Genomic DNA, 20207 nt, shown 5'->3' on the forward strand with positions numbered 1-20207 from the left:
CCTTCCTCCATTTTACTTCTGCTTTTTGTGAATGCAGCTCTTCTATATATTATCTATAAGTCAAATACATTTTAAAGCAATCTTATTAAACCCCAGAAGGGAAAATATAGTGGATAAAATTCGCAGAAGTATGTAAATAACTCTGGAAGCGTGTAGTTTAGGCTTGTAAAAACCATTGTGTTTAAAATGAATACTCAGTACAATTAGAATGAAATACGTTGCACCATGTATCAGTTTCGGGGTAAATGTAATAGAGATGTTCTAGTTCAAATACAGTTGTAATAAACGGCATAAGGGCTTTTATATGAGTCTACACATGAGATTCAATAATATATCGTAACACAAAATTACTTAAAAAAAAATTACAAGTTTAACAAGAGAACAAGACCTAAAAAATGATGTGTGATACCAGATGGGGCACTTAAGAACTACATTTTTATTCTGAAAAATTTGAGACTGATCACAGTTATTTTAGCACCATGAATAACATTACACATTCATTTCTTATGCTTATAACAAAGCAGAATTTTAAAGAATGGAGTTAAGGCTAGCAAAATGTATACCCTTTAATATCAAAAACAACATACAAAATGTGATGTAGTATCTTTATAGATGTCAGTGTCATCAATATTAGCACACATTTTAGTATAAAATATTATCAGTCTAATCTTAGCGTACACAGTTCTGAAACATTAAAAATGTTGACACAATATATAAGACTAAAAGGCATACTAAAAATATGCCAAAGTTTACATTAATAAAAACCTCACTCACTGTGTGGAATTTTAATGGTGCTATGTTTGTCAATAATGAAACATATGAATGGAAATTATTACTTTTTCTCAACTATTAATCTCTAAACACTTTCTCCCACATTCCAGTGCCATAGCTCCTATAGCAAATGCGCAATGTTTGTATGCCCTGGTGAAAATATATTGTATTTATATATACATACACGCATACACACACAACCTTGTAATATCAGAGGGTCAGTTCCAATAGAAGAGTTAGGATGCCTAAGAGTCAGTTTCTGAAACACCTAATTTCTAGACTGCAGTTCTCTGGAGCGCAATCCAGACCCCAGGTGTGGTGGCAGCTCTGCTCTCTGCTCAGAGAGGATGGCTGAGCCCCTCCACACGGGCTCCCACAGCGTAAGCAGTGAAGCAGGGAGCAGCCCCGTGCCCGCACAGCCAGAACATGGCTGCTCAAACTAACCCGTAAGGACAATCCTAATGATGGTGGCATCCGGAGATACTTCATTCAGGGCTGCAAGGAAGCATCTCCTGTCCCTTTGGCATGTACTACCTGATGCAAGTAACCGAGCAGGGTGTTCTGGCTTTCAGGTGATAGTATCCACCTTTCATGTAATAAGCATGTGATCCAAGCATTCATCTAGTACGTGTGAAAACGCGGTTCAGTCTCTTCTCTCTGAGATGATTCAACTTCAGTCTCCCACCTCATGAAAAAGTGCCTTATCAGGCTATGGCTATTCAAAAGTTTAATGCAGAGAGGAAGTTTGAGAAAGCAAGGCTGAAGAAGTACTATCTATATTCAATATGGTATGCATCAGCTTTTAAAGTCCAGTGTCTCTAAAGGGAATCTAGGAATGTGCATGCCCCGGCATTACGTATGAAGAGCCAAAGGAGAAAGATGCCATTATTTACCTCATCTGATACTGAATATACACTTAAAAGATGACCATGATGAAAATGATATATTAAATTATAGCACAAAGAGTAGGACTGTAAATTTCATCACAGTGGCATCTTAAATTAACCTCTTTCTACCCAATTTCTTCTGAAGCTTACCCTGAAAATGTCTATGAAAAGCACTTCATGAACTGCTCAAAAGAGGATTACATTTGGATCTCTGAACATTTTAAGAGGTTTTTTTTTGGAACTAGTTTTTTAATTTTAGAATCAATCCCCAACAAGATTAAAATTAGCATAAATTAGGTCATCAAAATATGAGTTTAGTATATTTCAAACAAATGGGTTTTCCCACCTAAAATTAAGTTTTCTGACAAAAATTTATTTACATTTATTCAGCCAAAATAAAATTGAATTTCTGGTGCTTTTCTGTTTCAGTTTTCAGAATAAACACCGCCTAAGAGGAAATTCTGTGTCATACCATGATTATTGTATTGGCTTTTTTTGTTTTTGAAAAGAGAGCTAATCTCATTTATAAAACTTCAGGCACATAAAATCCAGTATATCTCTCAATCAGTTTCTCAATAGTTAATTAGCCTCACTACTAACAATTTGAACTTTATTTCCATTTTAAATTAATCTAATTTAACTTTAGGGCACAATCTTGTTACAATCATGACCAATAAAGAGCTTTTCCTATTGGAAACTGACAGTGACGATGCCAGCAGAATCATCTCTTAAATATAACTTGTTTTCTAGCTGTTCTGAAATTTTGTTTTTTTCTGCAGTCTTTCCAATTTTACTGTTGTAAAACAAGCATTGACATCTGAAATAGGTTCATTATTCCAACATCATCACACAAACATGACTTCCTTACTCCTAACTCTGCATCCCTCTCCTCTGGCATCCCAAGCTCAATAGCTGCTTTTGACATCGTGACTCAGCCATCCCCTTCGTACAGTTGTTGTTTTTTTAATGCTGTCTTTTATCTTGTAAGCATTAACTTACATTTTTAGCTACTCCAGTATAAGAATTTGCATTTTTCTGTACATTTTTAAAGGGTTCAGCAAGAACTAATCCTTACTACTGTTATGCTATTTCTGTATCATTTATAAAATTTAACAGCAGTTATTTCATATTCTATCCCAGATCATTTATATAGATATTATAGAGCACCAGGTCAGGAAGATGCCACAGTTAGGTCGAGATGTCTGATAACAACAATTTCAAATTGCATTACTGCTAAAATGCAGCTTAATTTTTGGTTAAAAACTCATAAAGCTACAACACATGAAAAATAAGAACTGTGATAAATATTAATTTCTCATAACAAAGCAATATGAAATAAAAGGCTTTCATCACACATAACATCTTTTGCATTGCCCAGATAGATAGAATACTGAATAACACATTCTACAGAAATACGCCAAACAAGAACAGTGTAGGCTGTTAACATCATTTTTAGTCATTTGTAGTCATTTTAATTGACAATAATACTAATATTTTAAGGAAATTTTCAGAAATACTTATGACATTCAGAAGAACAAGTCCCAGTGAAACAAAAAGGGACCTCTGTTCTTAATGTGTTTTTTTTCCACTCCCAAAACGCTCTTACACCTCATTATCATTTCAGTTCTTTTAAGCCTCACTCACATGGGGCAGTGATTGAAATTCTGCAATATAAACAAGGTATGAGCTCTGGTCATCAATAATTAGGAAGCCTGCATGATTATGTTGAAAGGATTTTTGAAAATTAATGTATGTAAACTTTCTAAGTAATAGTATTGCTAACAATGTTTTGTATGACAGCTGTACATGGGCTTTCTGAGCAATTTAATACAATTCTAGAAGAAGGAAAAATTACAAAAATAGGATGTTACAGGTTCTATTTTTAAAGCAATACACCCTCTGTAGCTTATGTAAAGAACAGGTATTGTTGCTAATTAAGAAAATGCACTAAAATGCGCGTTTAGTCTTAAAATCATGTTTAGTTTGCCCTTTGCTAAAGGGCACATCTTAACAGGAAAACAAAAATTGTTGGTGTTGAATGGATCTGAAATAAAGCATGTTTAAGTATTCCATTGTACTGCTGGTTCAATATCCACAAATAAACTATGCACTTGGAAGTGTTTTATGATAAACTGAAAAGCACACTGTCCTTTTCATCTCAGGCAAAGTATTGTTTTCAAATATTTTTCAGAGAAAGAGGTGTTTCAAAAATACGGGCTTGACAAACATTATGTAATACCTAGGAATATGTAAGTAACGGAAATATTTTAGTATGTTAAGCAAGTAATAGGGTATGCAAAGTCATTTCTTTATATTTCAATAAAACATGGCGCTGTATCCTACATGCAATTTAACATAGCTATAAAGACCCATAAATAAAGCTGCATGTTCACTTAGTGCAAAAATCTTTTCAATTGTTGAATGTCATTTTAATAGCTCATGTGAATATCTCCACATGTTAAAACAACTCAATATTATTGCACTTAAAATGTATTCTTTAAAGCTGTCTTGTGTATAAGAATTAAAAACAATAAGAACCTAAAGATAAAACAGAAGAATTTTAAATTTAGTCTGATTCACAATACTGCTTCAAAGTACTGCTGTCAGTACAATTTCAAAACTATCAATTATTTTGAAGTTTAGCTGAAAATATATATATATGTTAATAGTACTGCCTTGGCAGAAAAAAACATTACAACAATCTATCATTCAGCAGCTTTACTTCTGAATGTATTTGCTTTCTGAGCTTAGGTGGCGCATATTCAAAACCTGTGCACATCACAAATTTCATCCTTAATGTTCTTTGTTCATGATACTGTGAAAAAGGTGAATCAATGCAAGAATAGGTCAATGTTTAAGCAAACTGAGCATGCTGAAGTATTAAGAGAAAATAAAACAGATGCTTTGTTTAACAATTTAGCTTTCTAATACAAAATGATTTCAGCAAGAGTTAAGGGAATCAAAAAGATGTATATGCACATTCATGATACATAATTTTGAAAGATTTTAAAACAGCACAAGAAACTTTAAAAAATAAATCAGTCATAAGAGCTACTAAATGTTCGACTATAAACACCTAAGGGTGTTGCCTGCATTGGATGGACCATAAAGTTATTGAAGAGTCCTGGGTCAGTGAATCAGAAACAGCTTTCACGCTTCCAGAAATATGTTCTGATAAATTAGAAAAATATTCTCTTCACACACAGAATCACTATGCATGTACACACTAATGCTAAAAAACTTCAAATACCTTAAAAATGTGGCTTGAAATCAAACTCAAGGACTTGTCAAAAAAAAAAAAAAAGCATTCAATGGTATAAAAGATTCTTGCAATTTGAGCAGTAGTTCAAAACTTCTTTAGTATCATAATATTTTCAGCCAAAACCTAGAAATCTGATCTAGCTTTTGTAGGAGAAGGGTAGGCTAGTAGAGGAAAGAAAGCATCAAAGACCAGATTCTGTTTCTTTGACTGGCTTTTCTGCAGCGTCTGACACGAAAGTGCTTTCATTTACCAGCATTTTCTCAGTAGTTTCTCCATCAACAGTTTTTGCTCTTTCTTTTAACTTCTGCCGTTCATGGACCCATGGGATAAAACATAATATAGCACCGCCAATAAGGGGAGGAACTCCAGCCAAGTAGAATGCTACATCATAGGTACCTAGGTGGTCACGCAGTAAACCTGGAAAGACAGAAAATGATCACTGATACACAATGGGACCTTGAGAATCTATTAAAAGAGTGTTCATTCTTTGGACTCAGAAAATTGAGGGCTGGCATGGATTACTATAATCACTAATCTGACTACTTGAAGGCCAAATACAAGCATATCTTTTTAGAAAGGCAGTCCAGAGTTGATTTAAAGGCTTCAAGTATTGAAAGAATCATGTTACCACTCAACTGCTTCATTACCATCCATTGTTAAAAATGTTTATTTTATTTCCTATTTTAATGTTGCTCATTTCAACTTCTCCAGCATCTGAATCTTGTAATCACTGACAAATTCCCACTTTTAGTAACAGCTGCCTTTGATCAAGGTGCCTCTTATTTTAGATATACTGCATATATTGCATCTCCTGGTAGCCTCTTACTTAAAAAGCAGGTTTTCCAACCTCTTCCAAATAGCCAAATGCTAGTTAAGTATCAATAGCTGAGATAGTGTATCCAGGAATCACCTAGTTAATGCTATTCTAGCTTTAAAATTTGCTCTCTATAATGCTGCATAGTTCAGTTACATCTTACTAAGTATCTTTCAGTAGCACTCACAAGACCTTAGGATAAACTATGGTCAAAAAAGATTTTAGCTTAAGCAACCCTCACCTCCCAAGAAACTTCAACTTTCATCTTTAAAAATCTGTATTTTGTCCAGCAGTCTTCCATTAAGGAATGAAACAAAAGCCAGTGCTTCTGTTTATAAAAAGCAATTAAAATGACTGGAGCTTTTACAGGCTCATCCTCAGCTTATCCTCACAACTGTTTTCACATGAGCAAGTTTTGGAATCTAGTTAAATTTCAAATTCTAACTTGGAGTCCTGTAATACAATCAACATTTAGGCTATCCACTCAACTGTATGGAAAATGTCAGGTCCTCAATCCAATCTGGAAGCCTATATTTCTTTGGAGAGGAATGGTTTACCTCTACATTATTTAATAAAAAAAGACTGAAGCAAACTTTAAACAGTAATAGTATATCAATAACCCAGGAGCAGCAGGTAAACTCATCATATATGCTGGAGCAAGGAAAGAGAAGACATCCAATTTAACTGCACTGCATATGATGTGGGAACAGAAAAACTGGCAATAACAAAACAACTCCATACAACTCTAAAAACATATTTACAGCTACAGACTTGACCTACGCTTACCTGCAATGGGTGGACCAACTGTCATAGGTATTGACATGAGTCCTAGCAGAAATCCTATGGCCTGGGAGACATCCTGAGCACCAACAAGCTCAAAGGCAATAGGAGCCATAATGCAAATGAAGCATCCATCAAACAGGCCCATGAAGAGACAGACAGCAATGAGACCTCCAAAGACGTGGCACAGTGGAATCATCATAGACATCAGGCCAATGAAGAAGAATGAGGTCACCTAAACATTATCAAGGAAAAATATAAAAACATATTTCATCAAATCAGCAAAGATAAGGAAGTAGATGAGTTTTCTTGCATTTGTAAGGAATTAAATTGTCTGCCCCTATTTCCTTTAAAATAAATATTAGTACCCTCCATGGATTACCACCATCAGAAGTTACAAACCAAGATAAAACAAACACTTAGGACTGTCATAGCATACAGTCAAAGAAACTCAACTACCCATTTCAGTTTTTTCAAATGTCTTTTTCATTATCTATCCTGCAATAGATATATAATGAAGTCATTTCCTGTGCACCGACATTTTTTTTGGAAGTTACTCTTTAGCCTTTTTACAAATAAAAGCTGCAAAAGATTAAAAATTTGATACAGCCAAAATACTCACATAATTAGGCATCTCACAGTTGTCATTAAACATTGTAATTTAAGTAAAAATATCAGTATTATTATGAGTGATTACTTCAGGCTTCATACAGGCAACAGAGGTGGGTTTTGAAAGTCTCATTTCAATTTTTTCACATCAACCCACCTTGCTGTATTTCTGTAGCCATGTTTATATTTGTATATTTATAGTCTTATCAGCACTGTATTTAAGATTATTCTTTGTTTGTAGTAAGTTAAAGGAATCAAACTCCATCTTTCAGGAAAACGAAGCAGAAGTTAATCAAAAGAAAATCAAAAAGAAAAAAAATCAAAAGAAAGTTTTGTTTGTGCATCATCCATAGGTCAACATAACACACCACCTAACCGCACAAACAGGTTTTCCAAACAAGATATCTGCATTATGCATTCATCACCTGTAGACCATTAAAACAAAAACAAGGTCACTTGAAAACTACATATCACAAGTTTTTGAAGGATAAGTGACATCAAATATATGAGTTCACTAGGAGAAGTCTGCAAGCAGACACCTGGATAAGACTTAATTTTCTGGACAGCATAAAAAATTCTTTTAGGTAATGTTATGTTATTTAGCATACTAAAGAAAACTGTTGTGAAATATCTGCAGTATGATATACAGAAATAGAAACAATTAAGGAACTGGGTTGCTTATAGAAATGTAAGGATAGAGGTGAAGGAATTCTTAGTTCTTCTGGGAATTATGTTACATAAAATATAGAAGGCTATTTAAGATGAGGAGTTTATATCTAAGAAATAATGTGGTTATCTGCAGACGAATTGTAGACAAGACATTGTTGACCACATTAGTTTTTTTTGCCATATTATGACAAAAGGAGCACTAAAAACAGAATCACTAAACTCTTCAGATCAAAAAGACAGAAAGCATTATTCTATTACTAAACATGATTTACAAAGCAGAATTCAACAAAAGAGCTCCTTAAGAAGGGATTCAGAAAAGGAAGGATAATGGTTAAATTTGCAGAACAGACTTGTTCATTAACCAGTGTAAGTTGTTCAACTGTGAGACTCAAGTTCTGAGTGGAAATACACTTTCATTTGCATTTGTCAAATTTAATTCTGAACCAATTTTTGCAAGGACACATTTCAGTGTTGCCTTTTCACTGTTTGTCCTAATAATAATGAAATTTCTTAAAAATGTAAGAATAGGTAGTGAATCAATCCAAATGAATGAGATACAGTCCCAGTCTCTTTTACTAGGGAGGCTAAATTTATGTAACTATGGCAACAAATGCTGCATGTTCAGAAAGGTTGTTCTTTTTCAGTTTTTGTTCTCAATGATGTAGTACAGGTAATAGCCATTAGATGTCGCCCTTGTCATTTCTTTTTTAAAACAAACGAACAACAGTGGTCAGTAACATGTAAGCTATCACAACTAAAGCTTTTCTAAAAATCTGCACTAAAACTACCACTTTCTCAAAAAATAATGTTTATAAGCGCGGAAGAAAAAATGTATAGCCTCCTCCATCCCCAAACTTCAGCATTTCTGGAAGCTGGAAGAACGGTAATTTATCTCCTCCCATGTGACTTTCTATTACTCTCATCATTGAAGATGCCAAGTAACCCACTACATTCAGCAAAATCTCCTCAAGTGAGCATCTCTAATATTCCGATGGCTTTATTAGCATGTGATATGCACAGGACGTACTTGCCACCTAGTTATCACCTAACAAAAATCAAGAAAAAAAGATCCAAAATCCTTAGTAGAGGCACATGAAGAAATCTATCTGTAAAAAACATGAAATCATGGGATAAATGGCAAAGCAGAATCTAGAGAATCCCCAAAGGTTTTGTCACTCCCATGCTAAACATTAATGTTTCTTTCATTTTCAACTGAGAACAGCCAGGAGGCGGTACCTACGTTTTATTAGCATTAAAAAAAAAAAAAAAGATCAGCAATAGAGATTCATGAACTTTGCACTGAAGGCCCCTTGTACCAAAAGCTGTATGTTCAGTTTCTAAAGGTTTGAAATTTCTCAAATTTGAATATCCAGTTAATTCTGATTATTTACAGCACCTGCAACCAAAACTTCCTTCACAATTGTGTGAAGACATACCTGTAAATAGACCTTTTTTGCACCAGGAATATAATCTGCAACTCTGCCAAAAATTAATCGGCCAATTCCTGAAGTAATGCCCAGACACAGCAGAAGCACCTCTTCTGGCACGCTGTCACCAAATCTGTCTTTTACATGCTTCATCTGTTTAAAAAGAGGAATGAGAAAATAAATTGGCTTTAGAATGAAAAACAGGAGAAACCTTAGAAAACTTGTATTAAACAGAAGTAATCCATGAATCTCTGAGACTTAAAGTATAGCTACAAGTAATAAACTTGCTTATTCTGCTTTTACAGATGTTAGAATAATTTTTGCACTGGCATATCAGTGTCAAGTATGACATCAGCAACAACAATCTGAAAATATGTTAGTTTATTCACAACTATTAAGGAACTTAGTTCAAGAAAACAACGCGGCTACATCTAATACAGAAATGTTCCTCCAAGCACATATATTTTACTAGCAATAGATGTAACCTAGTGCGGAATCCACAAAAGATGATCTCTAGAAGAACTGGTTGCTTCACTGGCCAGGGTATACTCTGAGGTCTGAAGGCACTGAATGATTAATGATTATCACTGCAATACTGTTCTGTGCACTAAGACAAAGATACGTACTATCAAATTTGTAACAGTTCAGGGCAGAAGCAAGAAGCAGAGGGGCAGAGAGCTGGAGATCAGACTCTAATCACTCCAGTCTTCAAAAAGGGCAAGGAAGAGGACCCAGGGAAGCACAGGCCAGTCAGCCTCACCTCCATCCCTGGAAAGGTGATGCAACAGCTCATCCTACATGCCATCTCCATGCATGTGAAGGATAAGAAGGTGAATCAGGAGTAGTCAGCATGGATTCACCAAGGGGAAATCACGCTCAACCAATCTGATAGCCTTCTCTGATGGGAGGACTGGCTGGATAGATGAGGGGAGAGCAGTGGATGTTGTCTACCTCAATTCCAGTAAGGCTTTCAACACTGTCTCCCACAACATCCTCATAGGCAAGCTCAGGAAGGGCAGGCTAGATGAGTGGACAGTGAGGGGGATTGAGAACTGGCTGAATGGCAGAGCTCAGAGGGTTGCGATCAGTGGCACAAAGTCTAGTTGGAGGCCTGTAGCTAGCAGTGTCCCCCAGCAGGCAACACTGGGTCCAATCCTGTTCAGCTTATTCATCAATGACCTGGATGAAGGGACAGAGTGCACCCTCAGCAAGTTTGCTGAGCATACAAAACTGGGAGGAGTGGCTGATACACCAGAGGGCTGAGGGACTTCAACAGGCTGGAGGGATGGGCAGAGAGGAACCTCATGAAGTTCAACAAAGGGAAGGGCAGAGTCCTGCACCTAACGAGGAATAACCCCATGCACCAGTACAGGCTGGGGGTTGAACTGCTGGAAAGCAGCTCTGCTGAGAAGGACCTGGGAGTGCTGGTGGACAACAGGTTGACCATGAGCCAGCAACGTGCCCTTGTGGCAAAGAAGGCCAATGGTATCCTGGGCTGCATTAGGCAGAACATTGCCAGCAGGTCAAGGGAAGTGATCCTCCCCCTCTACTCAGCCCTGGTGAGGCCACACTTGGAGCACTGGGTCCTGTGCTGGGCTCCCCAATACAAGAGGGACATGGAGCTACTGGAGCGAGTCCAGCTACAAAGATGATTAGGGGACTGGAGCATCTCTCCTATGAGGAGAGGCTGAGAGAGCTGGGACTCTCGAGCCTGGAGAAGAGAAGGCTGAGGGGGGATCTTATCAATGTGCATAAATATCTGAAGGGAGGTGTCAAGAGAATGGGGCCAGGCTCTTTTCAGTGGTGCCCAGTAACAGCAGAGGCAACGGGCCCAAACTGAAACACAGGCAGTTCCATCTGAACATGAGGAAAAGCTGCTTTACAGTGAGGTGACTGAGCACTGGAACAGGTTGCCCAGAGAGGTTGTGGAGTCTCCTTCCTTGGACATATTCAAAAGCTGTCTGGACACAATCCTGGGTAATGTGCTCTAGGTGACCCTGCTTGAGCAGGGGGCTTAGACTAGATGACCTTTAAAGGTGCCTTCTAACCTCAACCATTCTGTGTGACTCTGTGAGACAGTGCACAGAAGAGGGGCACTGCAGACTGACTCATCCTGTGGTCACCATGCCTTAAAGGGCAAGGGAAGAGGAGCAGGAACCCCCTGCAGTGCCCACCGTCAGAACATGCAATTCCAGGAGATGGTGCAGCAACAGCAGCAAGGAACAAGGCCAACTGGAAGGCTGATTTAACAGCCTCTTTGGCCAAAAAAAAAAAAAAAAAGGCAAAAAACAAACACCAAGACTGGCTTGATGCATTTGGATTTTTTTTTTTTTTTGGTATTCTTTCTGGTTCCAGAGCCTTGGCAGCATAAGATTTTCATTTTTTTTCTTATCAACTACAAAGAACAGAAATTACCTATACGTAAGACTCTCACACAATCACTTTTTGAAACACTGGTGGCAATACCACATAAGCTAAAGTGAGCATGAGGAGAAACAGAAATTATCTGCATAGTCCTGCAATTTCTAGGTTCTAGTTGTAAAAGTACAGACCAACCGGATTGAAAACAGCTTCTGAACAAGAAGCTGTGAAGACTCAGAGGCGTGAAGAAGCATACTGAAAAAATAGATTTTAAAGGAAGATGTGGTAACAAGATTTGAGAAACAAGGTGACCACAGGCTGACAGACATGGATAGCAAAGGCTGCACAATGATTTTTGTTACCAATTCTGATTATGTGATATCATTTTAAACTAAAAACCTCTTATTTCCCTTGTCTATACAATTGAAAACTCCAATTTTAATAAATACTTATAGAATGAAATAGTCAGTATTATTTTTTGGCCAGAGTACTACACAAAAGCAGAGCTACTTCTTCAAAATAAACAGCATTTGCTGAGTGGTGGTGATTTTCTTAGGCATATATATATATATATTTTTTAGTTTACATATCACAGAAACTCTATTTATTATTAATTTGCCAAATATAATTGATTTTGTCAGAAAGGAAGAAAAAATAACGGTTTTCTTTTGTGTTTTAAGAACAACCTCTAACTTCAGTTGAAAGACAGATGCTTGCTCTTTGCAGTTTTGAGGTTATTTTTTCTTTGCTTTTTAAGACATATTTGGGAAAAGAATCTGATTAAATTTCTCTCCTGCAAAGATATTTAAACATAAAAGATAAATTGTTTAATTCATTCCCTTTCTGGCAAAGGGGAGAAGAAGAAAAGCTGATAGTTTTCCGACGTCCATGTCCATGTGTCTGCCAACACCTGCTGCCCCAGGTGGCAAGATAAGTATAGGATTCTTCTGCCACTCTTTTCACCTGTTCCACTTTCACATTTCTGCCATGTCTAGCTTGTTTAATTAGCAGATCTGATTCATCCACTCCCCAGAGGCTCTTCAAGAGGGAAGATACAGCTCTACATCTAGGTAACTATTAATGCTGTACTTACAACTGAGTAACTGGATTTCTCAAAGCAAACTCAGAGGGTGAAATGCTGTCCTCTCTCAGATCAATGGGGTAAATACTGAATTCAATCCACTCCTTAAGTATGAAAATAACTGTTACTCCTCTTGAGCATCAAATATCTAAATTACTATTTATTTTTCAGCCTTCACTCCTCTTAAGCGCACCATAGCCTGCAAGAGAGCTTCCAGCTGGATGCAAGGAGAAACTTTTCCAGCATGAAGGCAGTGGAGCAGGTTGCCCAGAGAGGTTGGAGGTTTTCAAGACCCGGCTGAACAAAGCCCTGAGCAACCTGGTCGGATCTCATGGCTGACCCTGCTTGAGCAGGGCTTGGACTAGAGATCTCCTGAGCTCCTCTCCAACCTCAATTATCTTCTGATCCTATGCTATGATATTCAATCTCAGTGATACAGTCACTAGTAACCTCTAAGTAATAACAGCATTACTAACTGAATACCTGAAAATACATCAATTAAGAATTAATTTAGAATTATAAGTGCTAACTCATTACAGACTTAAAGAAATTTCTTGTAACCACAGGTTGTAAGTTCATTTATTTATGATTAAGTAGCTTAAATGAAATGCCTCCAGAATTCAGATTTCCCTAGATTTTTAACTCTAACAGAACTGCTCAAAAATCCCACAATGGGTAATGACTTGTGAACTTTCTCAGCCAATGTCTCATACATCAACATTCTTTTTCCATTAGAGAACTATACAGGCTATAAATATACGACTCTCTATATACGACTAATTGGTCGTCTTAGTCTGCAATTTTGAATCCAGACACCCAGAACAATTCTAGACTTATGCATAAAATTTAGCCATCAAACTAGGTATGGCAATACCAACATAATCTATTTATTTAACTGTCTATTGCTACCATGACCTTCACAAAACTATTCAGTGTTATCACAAGACAAAATGATCTTGTAAGTCCATCACTCACAGATAAAAATACATGGTTTCTTTTCAAGCTAAAGGTGCAAGAAAGGGAAAAGGCAAAGGCAAACTAAGTGCATGTCCAAATAAAGATATTAGCAACTGACAGGACACAACTGGATGGGTACACGTAGAAAAATTATACTGCTGCTCATCTACAAGAAGACAATTAAATCTTCAAAATTCCAGAAAACTAAAAGCTTGGGTTTATTTCACACACATCTCCTGAGAAAAGAACAGCCTTCCTGATGATGTACATGCCCTTCTACTCTGTTAGTGCCATGGTTTTATCAGACAGTAGCCTTGCTCCAACGAACAAGTCATCTACATGCCTGAACAAACTGATTCCTTCAAAGGCCTGGAGAAAAATCCTAACTCTTGCCTTGACAAAGATATAGCAAGAACTTTGAAGAGAACTGTCCTGAAAGGTTGAAAGTTTCAGAATGTCCTGAAAAACAGAGCACAAAATAACCCTGGGTAAGTCACTGTTTACTCTGCAACAAAAGGACTCTACAAGAAAAACAGGAAGGAAAAAAAAAAACACAGGAAGAAAGTTGGTTGCCAGAGAACAATACAGATATTTGGCACAAGGGAAAGCATTTAACGTAAATTTAATGGAAATACATTTCTGATCCAGACTCCACTGGAGAAACCTTTACTGATGATCACAAAACTAGCAATGAACCAGCAACTCCTGAAATGATCCTGACTCCTGAACATCAGCTGCACTCTGATCTTCATGAGATCTGCATATGAAATTACACTACCTATAGCTAATGTAGATCCATTTCAAAGGGAATCTGCTATCATTTTGATATAAATAAAGTAGCATTTTTTAAAAATTAAGGCTTTCCACATGACAATGAAAAATACCCATATATACCTCTTCCAGATAATTCCTGTTTACCTACCTGCCACAAAATAACAGTGATGCTTCCTCTTTCTATCTCTGGTCAATCTTAATCTATATAATTTTTCTTACATTCATCACAGTAAGATCTCTACCTTGGTTGACATATTTTACTTAAGAGTTCGTGAGAATGAAATACAGGAAGATTTCTTGCCAGAGCCAATGGGGCAGTGAACAAGGACAGAATGAAAGAAACAAGATGATTATTGTATGAAAATCAGGAAATTTTCTATTATTCTACCAACTAAAGCAGATAAAACAGAATAATTCCTACATCATTAAGATTCAGAACAAACATAATCTGAAATTCTTCAGTAAAACTGAACATAACAGTTACTAGATTAACTGTTAAGCTCCTTTAACATAAAAAAGGGATAAGAATTCAGGCTAGATTAGGGAAAATTCAGATTAACAACTAGGTAGATTTCTCTCCCCCCACCCCCAAATAGCCAGTCCTGAACAAATTTACCCCCCCAAAAAGGAATCTTAGAGCTGTTAATATTATCTTTAAGAACTTGCGGAGAACAAGTATGATCCCAGAGATCAAAATAGACAACAGATAGCACAAAACCTAAAAAGGGGAGAAAACCAGACAAGGGCTGTTAACCAATAACCAATTTTTCTACTTATTAGAGTCAGAAATGTTTTAAAAGAATTAAACCAGTTCTCAGGTGTTGAGAGGACACCTGCCAACTGAGAGGCCTGAAAGATATTAAGGGAATGGTGCAAGAAACCATGCTGGAGATTGAAAGGAGCCAGCAACAGGCAGCACAGCCACATTGCAGCATGAGACAGTCCATGACTTCTGCTTTCCTCCTCTACTTCTTTATCTCTCAGGATACTTTCAGGTCCTTCCTCCACTAATAGCTCCTGGAGATGCCAAAAGAGACAGTGGAAAGAAACAGGCAGATGAATACTGGTGGATTGACCTGGCTTGAGCAGAACCAAGACATACAGGAAAGGGCACACATCTATCAGTGGAAGCTCACAGTGACCCACGAACAAGGTTGAGGACTAAAGCCAGGGATGCATAAGAGCTGAAGTGTCATATACACATGAGGGAAGAGAGTGTTACATCTTCAAATAACTTACCTTTTAACCATTTTTTCTATTTGATTATCATTTTTGATAACAGTCCACATATTATAATATTAGTTCTATCAGTTCCTTGTGGCCCTAAAGTAGTGTTTCCTGAGCCTATCTTATTCTCAAAACTGAACTAGCCACTGTGTCCAAAATTAACAACTATTGGTGAGTCCTAGAGAGTTACAGACATGTCATGTTAACTTGAATTTCCAGAATGACAACTGAATAGTAAACAAACAAAACTATTCATAAACATCAAACAAATAATATCATAAGCTTATGATCAACATAGATTTGTCAGAAACAAATCATGCAGAACAAACGTAACTTTTCCTTATTACATGGTGGGTAGCAAATGTTGGCAATAGAGAGAAGGATAGATGAAACTTATCTTGACCTTAATTGGCCTTTTGAAATCTCTCAAACATAACAATTCTCATGAGCCAGTTTAATACATGATCTAGATGAAACAACTGCAAAGATGGATTCTCAACTGTTTGAAAAAGCTTTTTTTCAAAGAGCAGCTATTAGTGATTCACTGTAAAAACTGAAGAATATGCCAAAGAGGGCTCTGTAAAAACATGCCTCCAATCTAGCACTATGTAACATTTTCATTAACGATATGGACAGTGAAATACAGAATATATTTACTAAATTTTCAAATTACATCAAACGATGGGTATTGCAAGCCTTTTGAGGAAAAAGACTAGAATTCAACATGATCTTGGCATATCAAGTAGTGCAACACAAATAAAATTCATTTCCATAAAAACATTGTATGAGGTAAGTAATATTACAAAAAACACTACGAGATAAAAATCAGATGCATAAATAAAAAATGGGAGAATGACCAGACAACAGTTCTTTACAAAGGGTTTAGCAAGTTTAGCAGATCAAACTTCAACATGTTCCAACAATGCCACCATATTGCAAAACCAAAAAACCATAATGGAACACATCAGTTCATGAGACACATGATCTGATATTCCCATCCATTCAGTACCAGTAAGGCCTCAGATGGATTATTATGTCTCATTTTGGACATTAATCGTTACAATGTGGACCAGCTGGACAGAATCCAAAAGAAAGATTTGGCAATAAGCAGAATTTTGATATGCATAATTTATGAAAAAAGATTCAAAAAACCAGATGTCCTTCACCAAAGTAAGTCTGAAAGATACTGAGGCACTCAGAAAATGGGTAGCAAATTGTTCCTGCAATGTCAGTGACACTAGAACAACAAGTAATCAGCTTAAGCTGCAACAAAGGAAATTCTAAATCGGACATTAGGAAGCACTTTCTAAATTGCAGGACAACTGCAGGCTAGCAGTGACACTCTAAAGAGGCTGTGGAGATTTTTAATACTAGTTAAGCTACAGTTAAAATGAATGAGGTACTGGGATAGCTACAGTCTGCTTTTCTGTCATTCTGTGAAGTGATTTGATCGATGTCTACAGTACAGTCACAAACTTAACTGACTGTTATAACTTGAGGGTGGGGGGGGTTGGCTTTTTAGCTCTAGCTTGGTAAAACTCCACTGTAATTTGATTAAAAATAAGCTTATGATTGAAGGAAGCAATTTCCTGACATCACCTCTTACTTAGTTTAGAAGGAAAAAAAGAAGTGTAATATAAATTATTCTTTTCAACTCATTGTACCATTTACTAATATGATAAAATATGTTCTTTAATCAGGCTATACCATGTGTAATTAAAACAAATGTACTATATGTTATGCTATGATTAAGACATTATGAAGCATCAAAGCAATGAATCAAAATATCCTGTACAAATATGCAAAGTAACAAGAAAATACTCCAATAATCACTAATGATTAACATTGTATGCATGGGACTTAAAAAAAAAATTTGGTTAATTGTTTTAAATACAATTTAACATGGATTCTCAAGCAGCTAATAGGAATGCAGCTACTGAAAGACAACAGAACAAATTCTTCCTTTTTATAATGCTGAATTAAAAACTTATACAATGAATTAATTTTTTTCAGCATACTTAATAAGTAAAGTTGTAACATGAATTTGCTGCTACATGTCCAGTTTAGTCTTTCCCTGACTTTAAAAAAATATATCTATTGTACTATTCTGTATCCTGATGATAATGCCTTGGCCTTGACTTCTAAACAAATACAAGGTCAAACTTACCAGCCTAGCTAAAATAATAATACAAAAAAAAAATACTGATGAAGAGGAATAAAAGAGCATATGATATTTGTCCAGAAATAAATACAAATATGTCTTAATAAGAGTGTTTTTAAACAAAGAATTGTTATTAATTATAGTGCTGTAATTCTTCAGTTAAAAACCTTATTTCCTTTATGATTTTTGCCTAAGTTAGAACATTGCTGAAAGTATTAGAGAAAGCATATATTTAGTTTCTGACAATGCAATACAAATGTCATAAGCTATATAGTAACAGTCTAATTTATGTCTGGCTGAGTAACATCATGTCTCTGGAAAGTAAAGTTTTCTGTGTCTAGTCATTTCTTGCGACAAAACAAGGGGGAAGTCTCAACAACCTGAGGCAGCTCAGTCACCTCAGTTAACAGAAAGGTGTAAAGAAAATTTCATAGAACTGTTGGATCAGTATGTGCAGAGGAACACTTCAGATACCAGTTCATTTGTATTTTTAGTTTACTCATAAAAATAAAGTGATCTTTAAGACACAATAATTTATTTTCTCTTTTGCTGTGTTTTTTTCTAAATGAAAATAAAAACGTATTACACATGAACTTTACTGGGAGCTGTTTGTCTTCCGGCCTTTGGTTCCATTTCTAGCACAGAGGCAGCTTATTAGGAGAACGCACTTTTCTCAGTTCAAGTAAAAGAAAGTCATTTATCTAGCAGAACTGTGACGACACCAAGACATCTGCTGGCGCAGATATACTGCAGAAATATACATTCCAGTGGCTATTACTCTGCTAACAAGTTTTTTAGTGTTGATTTTTACCTATTTATTCAATATGGAATAAATCAATTAGAATGAATCAGTGCTGACTTCCTTCATATCCTCAAAAACATTTTGTCCTCTTTCTCCTTATGCTTTAAAAGATTTTTTTTCAGTTCAGTAGCCATCATACTTAAAAAAAACCTGATTGCTAATATTTCCACACTTCAAACACACACAAAGCAAAACTTTATTATAGAGACTATAGAGCTATAAAGCAGCAACTAGTATTCATTTTTAAAAGATTATACTGTAAAAGGGATATAAAATCTCTGTATTTTTACATCACACATCTTTTGTAGTAATCTGTACGTAATAAATACACTAAATAAATTTTTTTTCTGAACTCTTAAACTAAACTGAAATTTCACTGCTATCCGTTTTAAAAACAAGCTACATTAGGCCTTTGAGTTCAAAATTCTGCTCCTCAAGTGAAAAAGGAAACTGACTGACTGGAAGGATGACTTCTCCTGCCAAAACACACAGCAACCTAGAAGAATCTATTTTAAGTGAAATGAATTGTCATTTTTGCCTACTTCTATTAAATCAACATGAATCTACCAGTTTTGTTTACATAGCATCACCTATCACCTGCTTCTTGGAGTGCCATCTAATCACTCAGAGTGTCCACAAAGACTGGAGATAAAGGAATTTGCCTTGCATATTTCTGTAAGCTTCAAAGTTCAGTTTAATTTCGCAGGCTTCTCACAGATCAACTTAACACAAATTTAATCTTCGTAAATTACAGATGAGAATGAAGGACAATCTACAAAGCATCATCACAGGTGACCATTTTTATCAAAAACAAACATCTATGCATCAATCAAAATCTTCACAATATAGAGCATATAGAAAAATACTTTAGGCACAATATTATGCAGTATTTTTGTCAATGATCTTGAAGAAAGCAAAAGCAAAATTAAAGTCTGAAAAGATCTCAAATTTGAATTTTGGCAATATCAGGGTCAGTTCTAGAGTGATCTTGATCACATGGTAAGATAAATTTACCCAACAATGTGTTGTAGTGTGAGGAAACACAAAGCCATATTGTCTAGGCACAAGAATACATGTCACATTTACAGGAGTGTGCACTGTATTTTTAAAAACAAATCATAAAAGCATGTTTTGGGGCATAGTAGATAGCAAGCTGAATGTAAACTCTCAGTTCACTTTGTGAGAGAACATATAGGACTTGCTGTGTATTAACCAAGTAAATGGAGTAGTAAATGGAAAAGGGAAGTGTTAATAGCACTATAATACAACATTAACAAGACCTTTACTAGATCTTTACTGTGCTAGTTGTGGTATTCACACTTCACAGAAGAATGCGTTCTCTTAAGATGCCTACAGTAGCCATCCTAACTGATGGAAAAAAGATGTTCTTTGAGGTGTGATTCAGAAGCCTGAACCAGATGCTCCAAAGTGCTCTCTGAAGGACCTTCTCATTTGTCAGACCATATGAGCTAGTCAGTCAGAAAGGAAGGTGCTTCAAGTCAAGTAATGCAAGTACCCCTCAAACTGAAAAACATTCTGAAGGACAGATAAAAGAGACTTCAAGGTCTCTGGAATCTGCCCTATTGAAAAACTAAACATGTTCGTTATCTTTATTTCATGAGAGA

General features: G+C 36.0%; 1 protein-coding gene across 1 annotated transcript in view; it reads right to left on the reverse strand.

Moving 5' to 3' along the window:
• Nucleotides 1–421: 421 nt before the first annotated feature.
• SLC16A10 (solute carrier family 16 member 10) overlaps nt 422–20207 on the reverse strand; it is an 82166-nt gene continuing 62380 nt past the window's right edge. Inside the window, exons 4-6 of the mRNA XM_067293849.1 lie at nt 9229–9372; nt 6521–6749; nt 422–5337 (exon numbers count right to left, since the gene is read on the reverse strand). Coding sequence (XP_067149950.1) covers nt 5102–5337; nt 6521–6749; nt 9229–9372 — 609 coding nt within the window. The 3' untranslated portion in view covers nt 422–5101. The remainder of the gene's footprint in view (nt 5338–6520; nt 6750–9228; nt 9373–20207) is intronic.

This window comes from Apteryx mantelli, chromosome 3, assembly GCF_036417845.1.
Source record: "Apteryx mantelli isolate bAptMan1 chromosome 3, bAptMan1.hap1, whole genome shotgun sequence".
Classification (NCBI taxonomy): Eukaryota; Metazoa; Chordata; class Aves; order Apterygiformes; family Apterygidae; genus Apteryx; species Apteryx mantelli.